The 11,026-nt window shown below is 39.7% G+C and overlaps 1 protein-coding gene across 1 annotated transcript in view; it reads right to left on the bottom strand.

Moving 5' to 3' along the window:
- lhx5 (LIM homeobox 5) overlaps positions 1–11,026 on the bottom strand; it is a 23,195-nt gene that overhangs the window by 8,941 nt on the left and 3,228 nt on the right. The window contains exons 2-4 of the mRNA XM_008423388.2: positions 9,985–10,208; positions 8,832–9,109; positions 4,395–4,560 (exon numbers count right to left, since the gene is read on the bottom strand). Of these exons, the coding sequence (XP_008421610.1) occupies positions 4,395–4,560; positions 8,832–9,109; positions 9,985–10,208 (668 nt within the window). The remainder of the gene's footprint in view (positions 1–4,394; positions 4,561–8,831; positions 9,110–9,984; positions 10,209–11,026) is intronic.

Genomic DNA, 11,026 nt, shown 5'->3' with positions numbered 1-11,026 from the left:
CAAACGAAAATTTTAACTGCACAAACCTGCACAAACGGAGCACTAACGAACTAGCCCACTTTGGTTTGTTTTGGAGCGATATGGGGGGATGGTGAACTCTAGATGACCTAAAAAATAAYGTTTAATATCTCAGAAACCAAAACTGCACAAACGAAAATTTTAACGGCACAAACCTGCACAAACGGAGCACTAACCATTCAGACTATTTGCTGGATTTTTTGACGTGGGTGGGGTGTCAGCTTCACGCAGGTCCCAACAGGCCTGCGCGCTAGTTTGGGTATAGAGCACGTCGTGTGTGATGTGTTGAGGGGAGTGTTGGAAACCGCGGCCTATAATTACACTCACACATGCGGCAGCATCAAGCCACACGCACGCACACACGCGCACATACACACACACACTCGCACATACACACACAAGTATCCCTGAAGAAGAGAGGCGTCGGCTCAGATAAAGGGGAATCGGCCGGCCTGTGCCGCCGCACAAAGGGTGTGAAAAGCGGCGCTCAGAGGCAAGAGAGAGATGAGAGAAAGAGAGAGAGATGGACAGACAGAGAGAGAGAGAGGCATAGAGGTTTTGTCCTCTGTTTCACCCCCTCCTCCCGGCTCGGTTCCTCGCAGCCTTGACGGCTCCACTTTATTGTGTCCTCAATGCCAAGGCCCCCTCAGGTAGGTGTTGCAGATGTATGGAGACCACAGCAGAGCTCCGACTGTCCATCAAAACAATATAGCTCATAAACATGACAGGTGCATCTGCTTTATTTCTCCTGTTTAATTCGGTGCCCTAGTTGTTGGTCGGTTTTGTGTTCGGATATTCCTGTCTGTCTGTCAAGGGCTGAATTTCTTTTGGGAAAGATTTATTTGCTAATGCTAATCCAGCGGGTGGGTGACTCAATCTGAGCAGTAGTGGTGTCTTCTTCCAGGTTACAAAAGTTCTCCAAGTTGTTTGTTGGATGGAGTGATTTCTACTTCTTAAAAAAAAAAAAAAAAACTAGCAAAAATTTATTTATTATTATGGGAACAAACCCGGAAATCTAAAATATCTAAGGTTCACCTGTAACGGTGATTTTAAGTATTGTTTGGTAAAGTATAATATTAACAAAATCAACTGGATTTTTATGTATATGCCAGTCCTCAGTAAACTGCACATTGCTACCTGCAGACGTTTGGAGGTCACACCCTGACGGTTTCTAGAACCCTGGACTATTGATGCCACATTTTTCAATCTATGGATTTGATAGCTTTAACACGTTTGATGATAATTGTAGATAAATGTATATATGTATATAAGATATATTAATGTTTAGCTTGCCAACATCATATGGCTTTCATGTTTTTATGCGATAGTGTGTTCAATTATCAATAGATTTCCAGATAACTCCTAAACTTTCTACAGAAAGTGTCACATTTTCAAAATTTTGCGATTTGAAAATGACCAAACAGAGATGGTTCATCGCCATAAGAGTTTACACAATACATTTTCTTTCTCCAACTATGTTTGCCTGCATGATTACTAGGAAGCATGGGTCAGCATGAGATTACAGTTTGATAACCATGAGTAAACTAGTGGGGGAAGGGCAGCGCTGCATGACGCTATGATTCAAAAAGCCGGAGAAAACACCAGTCGCTTCATCACTGGCTTCGCCTTAAACAAACTTTAAACTTTAGGAATGATCTCAGTTTTGAAAGTAAAACTTTTAACCCCTTAACAGTCACCCTCAAAATGCTGAAATGCAAGTCAGAGGAGCCCAAAGTCGGTCCTGGAGGGTCAGCATCCTGGACATTTTAGTTCTCTCCCTGATTTAACACACCTGGATCAGATTATGGGTCATTAGAGGCCGAAGAGGAACATTGACCTGCTTAGAAGGTTGTTACTACCACCAGGAAGAGAACTAAAACATGCAGGATGCCGGCCCTCGAGGGCCCACTTTGGGCACTACTGATGTAAGTCAATCGGTTTATGAGGATGCCGGCGTCTTCATGATAGTTAAGGAGTTTCTGATGTACCTTGATAATGGTAACTAGTCCATGACTTACTGTGCTGTAGGCATAAGTAATCTAATACAGAAAAACGGTAGATGCACCTTGAGAGCATCTACATACACATTTTATGTTGACAATGTAAGGTTTATTCATACAGCAGATTTTTTTTAAAGTAGTTAAAACAATACAATGAGAGCCAATAGAATCAATTTAAAAGTTACAAGTAATTAAAGTAAAAAAAGATCTGTTCGAAGCAATGATTTGAAAATCTCTATGTTTTGAGTTGTGAGCTCCTGAATCGATAGAACAAGGATGAGCAACATGGACTGAGAGCTTTATCGCGATATTTCGCAATGCTATTGTGATAACAATAAAAATGATGATGAAAAACTATTTATTACTGTATGGCACAACGTCACAGCTCCACAAAAATACTGTTGTCCAAAAAAAAAATTCCCATTTGAAACAGACTTTTACACGACACTACCAACTTAAAGAAATGTAATTTGTTCAAATTTGCTCATATTTATTGATGCAAACAGCAGAGAAAACATTAAAAATAACATTTACAATAGTCACTTTTTTTAAATCATTAATTGAACTTTATTGTGACAACTATAAATCAAAATCCTCACGATAAATGATAAACGATACAATAAATGTCGGTTGTTCGGTAGTCCAACATTGGACTACCGAAGAGAAACCGGCTAGTAGACCCGAGTTCTCTCACTGTCGAGTGGATGTAGCAGAGATCATTTAAATAGGGTTGGAGCAAAACTATTAAAAGCTTTAAAATCAAGTGCTAAAATTTTAAATTCAACTTGGGATGGGACGTGAAGCCAGCGAAGAGAAGCCAAGACCGGCGTGACGCGTTCACTTAGTGCCAGGTAAAATCTGATCAGCACCATCACAGTGGTCCAGTTGTGATGTGATAAAAGCATCAATAACTCTTCCCAGCTCTTTAGCAGGTAAATGGGGCTCAACCTTGGCAACAACTCGCAGATGGAGGAAATTTCACATCACATTCTTAAGACCTGGCCTGTCATTTGTCTAATCTGACAAGAACAGCACACAGAGCATGATTCCTTTGAGATAACAGGGTCTGCATGTGAACACTGCTGATATGCTGAGTAAATATTTATTCCACAACTTTTATCTCCGACATGAAGCGATTCCAGAAGCGGCCTGACTAGTGTCTGCGTAGAATTTTTTTCTTTGTTTCTCTCTGTTTTTCTGGAGACCTGTATTCTGGATTTTTATTTTTTTTTCTGAAATGAAAAGCTACCTTCCCGTTTACCTTTGGTTCTAATGGACGTTGTGTCATTTAGTTGCCTCCACGGCATTTGTTCGCATTTCACACATTCTTGTCTTTTGTCGATTCCAAAAATCAACTCTGACGTAAAAGAGGAGAAAAGAGACGATTCGAATCATATTGTACCAAATCATCCAAAGAATCAAGATTATCTACAAAAATTAACATTTTTATTTGATGCAACCCATAAATAGTGAAAAGTACTTTTTAAGTTATAATGTCTGGGTCAACGATTTAGCAAAACGTCACAAATGTACGTGTTTTTCAGCTATCCATACCTATCAAATAACCCAGATCCATTTTAAACGGAGCTGTTGCCATGGATTTTCCAAACAGACCACTTATTGCTCCTAGTTATTTATGTATTTCATTTATTTTCTTTGTCTTTTCAAACATAAGAAATTGGATATTTCAGCCACAGCTTTTGTAATTTGGATAAAAACCTGTCTAAATCCCCACGCATCCTGCATCGGTTAACTTCGTTGCTGATGACATGTTCATATTTAGAGCAGAAAGTTAGTAACTTTGGAGAGCAAAGCTTTGGCAATATGTAGTTTATTGCTGCTTTTTATCAAAGAAAAGTGGTATTTTTATACGTAATGATGGTCACAGGTGCATATTTTTAGGCATTTATCCCAAATAAAAGGACTTTTTAAAATATTTTTTTGATCAAATTTGTGGTTTTAGTAATTAGCCAAAATACTAGGTTTCTGACTTTGATTTGGTAGCTGCGTATGTGATTCAAACTGAATAGCTGGTATTCAATTATAAGCACTAAGATAAATTAACAAAAGTCTCTTTTTACTAAAAATACCAACAAAATGACTGGTGTGTGCCTGAGTCAAATTAAGGTCTTGGCTGTTTTTCTGAACACAAAAACAAGTAGCTAATGGAAACTAGTCTGATATCCAAAAACACTTTCATTGGACTGCGTCCACATTACCAGCACAACAAACCATTTATATCATGTCTTCCTGTCATTCTACCCGCACTGATAATGTCAAGTTCTTGATACAGATGTTCAACCTGGATATGGATCGTGTTTGCTTGAGGCCGGATAAAAAGTGTGTGAAAATGAGTGAGAGTTTTTCCCGCCCTACCTCCGTAGTAACCGTAGGGCCCAGGTCCTAAAATGTCTGGGTCCTCCAGCCTGCCTCCTAGAGGCCTCATCCTCCTGGGGCCCCTGAAGAAGGCGTGGCGTCGGGCCCCCAGGGCGCTCAGCTGCTTCATTCGCCGCTCTTTGGATCTTCTGTTCTGGAACCAAACCTTAAAACGGCAACAACAGCAAAAAAAGAAAGAAAAATAAAACGATGGCAGAGATGATCAGTGGCCGTTTTTCCTGCAGTTTTTTAGCTTTTCATCTGGATTCTGTTTCTGAAACTCTCACGCACTTCTAAGATCCACCTGATCGCATGTTTAGCAGAAAAAGTAGAAGATGGACAACTTTTTTTCCCTTCTTTCTTTGTGGTATGGCTCCATTTCGTTTTTTGAGCTCTCTTTTGCAGAGTTTGCACTGAAAGCCGTCATTCCCATCAGCCTTGACTTTCACTCAAGTTTCTGCCTTCCTTGAAAAGCCTCGTATTCAAAACGGCGAAGGAGTGTTTTTGAAAAATCTAGGAGGGATTCACTTCTGACCTGTTTGGATCCTGTTTTAAGACACCTCTGCCCCCATTTGCACGAGTGTTTGTGCTTTCTTTTGTGATGCTTAAGTTCTTTGATCTATCAATTAATACGGTTCAAGAAACTCTTTTTTTTTTTCTTTTAACCACACTCAAGATTAAAAGTAAAGACAGCAGTAGGCTGTGAAATGAAACTTTAGTTTAATTACAATAAAAGATTTACAGTATCAGGACTTTACTGTTAAAAGCTGGAATCTTTTTCTCATGTTTTGTCGGTGCTGGAGCGCACAACCAGGCTTGACACGAAATTTTTCTGGACGATAAATTTTCCCATTAGTTATTGCGATAAACGATAATATTGCTCTTTTGAGACCATTTTTTGAGTAATAGTAACGGTGTAAATGCCAGAAAACATTGTCAAAGATCACTAATTTTTAAGTTCCTCTGAACATTTATCACTGGAACTGGAAGACATTTTAAATATACTAAATAAATAAACAAAACAACAGAAACAACATATAAAATGAAATATGAAATCTATGTAAACAAAATTTTCCTTCATAAAAAGGGCAAGTTGAGACCAAAGCACCAGACTGAAGATGTTTGTCATTCAGTTTTTAGCAAAAAGAAAGAAAAAAATTCATGCAAATTTAAATTATTGAGCTTATAATTTATCATGCGATTTATTGATTTATCGCCTAAGCACAACAAATTCAAACCAGACATAGAAATTGCAAACAAAACAAAAAAAAGCCAGCAAATGAAACACCCTTTGTTGCATTTTACAGTTTATAAAGAAGTTTTTCTCTTTGTTACACTACTTTAAGATGAATCACAAAGCGACAGAAACGGTGCGCGTCCCCAACGGCCCCCGCGCCGGAAGTTCAAATAAACGGAAGAGAATATGCTTAAATAAACTTTCTTTGAAAACTAACAAAGGAGGATTTTTTTTTTTTATTTGCAAAGCCTCCCGCGCCATATGGAGGAATGCTCTTTGCATTACAAGCACATAACAGGTCGCGTTTGCGCCGTTTGCATCGCATGCCGCATAATGATGCATGTTCGCACCATGCTAGGCTACACCAGAGGCAGAATCCCACTGTGCTACAGATTAACAAAACAACACACACACACGCGCGCGCGCACCCACACACTTAAAGAAACAGCCAAAAACCACTTAGGCTGTGCTCTCCGTGCTCCAGCGGCAAAGGCAACACCTGCTTATTGAGAACAATCGTCTAACTGTAGGGTACATTTTTATGGAAATGCTCTCGCTTCCCTTGAGAGAGCCTTGCTTAGGGATTACATCCACATGCTGGAGAAGCAGCGTGGCTCACAGGGCTCCCCGCGTCGAGAGCTGCGGTATTTAACACACACCGAACGAGGAGGAAGATGACGAAACGCAGCCTCCATTTTGGCTCTGAGCAATCTCACACACACACACACACACACACACATATATATATATATAAAGGGGTGTGGGGTGAAGGGAGGGATGGTGCGACGGACTCACTGACTGACTGACTTATTGACTGGCTTTGGTGATTGACTGTATGATTGAGCTCACACACACACACATACACATAGAGAAAATTGCCTGCAGTGTATGATCTAGACGAGGCCGTGGAGATGCGGAGGAAACAGGCTGGAAGTGAGTAAGAGCGGCGCGGAGAGGTGGGAAAAGGGGAGGGCGGTATGTAAATCTGTGAAATCAGCGATAATTACAGTGAGTGCACAAAAAGCCACATCACAGTTGGCAGAGATGGTGCTAATCATCCTGACACAGTCTGCACCCAGACACTCCGCGCGTACGTGTGTGTGTGTGTGTGTGTGTGTGTGTGTGTGTGTGTGTGTGTGTGTGTGTGTGTGTGTGTGTGTGTGTGTGAGTCATGGAGGATAAAAGAAAGCAGGAAGCAGTGTGTGTGTGTGTGTGCGTGTGTGTGTGCTCCGTTGCACAACATGTTTGTGTCTGGGGTTCCTCTTAGCATTGGCAGGCAGTGAGGCTAACCTTTCTCTCATTTCATGGCTGTGAAACATGTATTATTTCCAAATAAACTGGCGCCTCCAGTGTAAACATGGTCTTTATCATTCCCAAAGCAGCCCAAAAAAAAAGAAAAAAAAAAGGATTATTTTATTTTTCAAGATTAAATTAACCTTTTGTTTCAAGGATAAACTTTAAAACTGAACTTTGTTTTTGTTTTGTTTTTCGGTACTATTTCAAATGTATTTATGACATTTAAAGAAATTCTAAACTGTAGAAAAATTTTTAAACAAAATGTTTAGAAATGAGTTTCATAAAAATATCACTCTGAAAAGCTACAATAACAGTTGATTATAATAGAATTAAAAACTATGATGTCTTTGAACTGTTTTAGGAACTCATTTAAGCTAGATAATCAAAATTGCACTGATGTTTTGAATAATTTTTTAATTAAATGTTTTTGCACTCTTTTTTTTCCTTTACGGTTGTGAGTTGTTTTTGTTTCTATTACAAATACTTATTGTAATAAATCATGGTTCATATATGTTGTTATGCATGTTAACTGTATTTTTTTTATCTCTTCCATCAACCTGCTATGAAACTACAGATGGAAATTAGCCTCTCAGGCAAAATCTGGCATATTTACATGATGTATTCATGTTGTTTAATATGCACTGTCCTCTTTAAAATAAAGAAATCTAAGCTAATATAACAACAATAATACAGTAAGTAACAAATCTAACAATCAGAAAATACACAACAATAAAGGTTAAATAATATGAACATTTGGCAATTAGCACTTAATATACTGACTTACAACTACTTAAATACGTGGTTTGGAAAAGTAACTTTTTGGGTAGTTTTTAAGATATTCTTCACCATAAATACTGTTTCACTGTAACATTCCAGGCGTTTGTATGGTTAAAAACATAAACAGGCTGTTACTGCAGCCATTATTATCGTTTTATCATTATTACCCAAATAGGTCCATAATGTATAGACCTAAAAGAAACATTTCACATGGCGTGCAGCCGGTAAATTTGGATCTGTAACCCCACTAATGGTCCACATCATGTTTTGACATTTCTCTTACAGATAATGAGGCTTTCAATTAAACGTCCCGCACACTTCGGGAAAATTAAAAGGTAATTTTACTGATTTATAATCCGTCATTTGTCACCAATTTGTCTTTGTCTCGGTGAGTCCGTCTCGCCTACTGTGGTTCAGCAGGGACGGTGGCGCCACCAAGGGGGAGACCAACCCCCCACATCTTTGTTTTATGACTGAGATTTTTTTTTTTTTTTTTCCTGAATGAGTTTTAATGACTTGCGACAACTGTAATTTTTTAGAGTATAATTTATGATGTAATAAAAAGAAAAAATTTGTAGATTCTGGTATAATTTTGAAGTTTGGGGCTGCCAACCCCGTGCCCCCCCCACCCCATCTGGTCCATTGTAAACTTTCTAGAGACGCCCCTGCATTACAAAATCAAGCTTCCATCCAAGCTTACATTGGATACATGTAAAAATTACATTAGCAACCATTTAAATGTGGTAGAACGGTGGTTGGTGCTTATCACATGAGCTTACCAATTCAGACATTCAACAATATTTGCTTTGAATAGGCCAAAAGGGCTTCTGTCTAAACGATGTGAACAGGTGGGCAAAGAATGAAACGTGGAAAAGACGTTCAACTGTCGCCGAAACGCGGTTGTGGTTGCTCAAATGGCCTCCATCTTTGTTTCTGCTCGGCAGATTCAGTTTTTAACTGATTATTCTGGACTAAATAAAAACAAGGCCGACGAAATAATCGGAGAAAAAGATGTCGATTTGATCTCCGGTGGTACAAGGTTGCTACATTTGTTTCAGCATCTCAATGCAGTCTCTAAATAAAGTAAATCATAAATATATATCCATATAATAATATTCTGAGTTTACCTGGATGACTCGCATGTTCAGCCCCGTCTCCTGCGCGAGCTGCTCCCGGATGTGCCGCGTGGGCTTCGGCGTGGCCACGAACGCCGCCTTTAACGTCTCCAGCTGCTTGGCCTTGATGGTGGTCCGGGGCCCCCGCCGCTTGGCCCCGGAGTTCTGCTCCTCGTTCTCAATATTGTTCGTTTCCTTATCTGAGGACGTGGAATTGTCCGTCTCCTTTATGTCGTCCTGTATCGGGTCCTGGAGATCCGGCGATAAACTCCTATCTGTGCACGACGAGACTGCAGGGGGACCCCAGGGGAGCCCCGGGTGGGTGAAGTGGGGGTGGGTGGAGGGGGGGTGATGCAAACAAACAAGGAGGGAAGGTCACGATCCGAAATGTCAAGGAGGGAGGCAGAGAAAGGGGAGGGGGCGGTTTAATTTTAATTAGCCCAGGTGTTGGGGGGGAGAAAGAAATCTGAATGTAAAATTTCAGATTCTGCTCATTTTTAACAAAATATTCTATTTTTCGCTCATCTTGGTTTATGTAAAGAGAATAGAAATAAGAAGCCATTTCGTTTCTCACCAAATACACTAAACGATAAACTAACACGATAATATTCCATGTGAATAAACCGAAAATACCCGAGCAGCTTGAGCATGCAGGGTGGATGCTGTCCTTCTGTGTGTGTGTGTGTGTGTGTGTGTGTGTGTGTGTGTGTGTGTGTGTGTGTGTGTGTGTGTGTGTGTGTGTGTGTGTGTGTGTGTGTGTGTGTGTGTGTGTAGGTGTGTGTTTCTTTTTTTTCTTTTTTTTTTTTTAAGGATGAATAGACAAGAAGAGGAGCAGCAACACGCGCCACGTTAACATCCTCATCCCCCCTCCCCTCCCCCCGCGGACCCTGCTACACAAAACCAGAAAGCTATTGTTCTGTGGAGGTAAATATTGAAACTATTCTTCCCACAAGGTTGTGAGGAAACGCTCTCCACGGACCCCCAGCTTTATTTATTCTCTTTATTTCTCAGATCTATTTTATTTTATTTCTCTCTTCTCGCCACTTAGGCTCCCCCCTCACCCCCTCCCACAAATTTTGCAGCCAATAAGCGCAGCTCAGCTGTTTTTTTTTTTTGTTTTTTTTTTTTTGTTGTTGTTGTTTTTGTTTTTTGCAATGTCGCTCACCTGAGTTCAGGTTGACTTCCTTAATGGCCCCGGAGCTCAGGTAATCTTCTTTGCACACGAACTTGTTTTCGTCGATCACGTAGAGCTCCTCTCCCGTGGACAGCTGCTTGTTACACACCATGCAGGTGAAGCAGTTCAGGTGGAACACCTTGCTGCGGGCTTTACGCACCAAGTCGTTCGGCGAGATTCCCTGCAGACAGCCCGCGCATTTTGTGCCAAAGCGCCTGGACACACAAGAAAGAAAAAAAAAGATCGAATCAGACTAAAATCTTTGCTTTCTATTAAAGTCCTCTGTTTATTATTTAAAACACTGATTATGTGTTATATATATATATATATATTAGTGTAAATCTAAAAATTTATTTTAAGTCCCCACTCTATGTCGCATTCAGGCTCATGCATTACATTATAAGTCATTATAACATTTTATTCAGCGGACAGAAGAGAAGATTTCCATCTGGTGTGGCTGAAGACCAAAAGGACGCTCTAATGACGGGGTTTGAGTTCATCAGATGAGCAAACACAGCCTTACTTTCACTTTTTTTAGTATCAGACATAAAATCATCTGTTTTCTCATCTATATATATGAACGCAAATTAAAGTTGAGAAGACGTCAGCGTAAAGACCCACGTGGACGTCCAAGCGTTGTAATTAAGGTTGTTGGAATTGAGAAAAATGGCTTTTCCTAAGCCGGACTGTTGATTTCTTTGTTTAAGAAGGTGATTCTTCTTTCTTCCTTCCTTTCTTTCTTTCTTTCTTTTTTTTGGTTAATAGGTGAAAGGTGAATAAACGTGGTGGTTTGTGAAACGGGACATCTAAGTTTGACTTTCAGTGTATTTATTTAGGTTCAAATTGGGACCCATATGGGATAAAAAAAAAAGTAAAAATCTATATCCAATATATTTTTCTAGGAGAAATAAAGACAAAGACAGGCCACGCTTAAGCAGAAAATGACGTGTTGGAGGTGAAGTACTTTATTTACCGTATTAAAGATCCAATTAAAAAAATAACGTGATCAATATGAAATAAAATTCAATAGGTA

The sequence above is a fragment of the Poecilia reticulata genome, linkage group LG12 (genome assembly GCF_000633615.1).
Source record: "Poecilia reticulata strain Guanapo linkage group LG12, Guppy_female_1.0+MT, whole genome shotgun sequence".
NCBI lineage: Eukaryota > Metazoa > Chordata > Actinopteri > Cyprinodontiformes > Poeciliidae > Poecilia > Poecilia reticulata.
The sequence above is the reverse complement of the archived record's forward strand: the minus strand, read 5'-3'. Positions and strand labels throughout refer to the sequence as shown.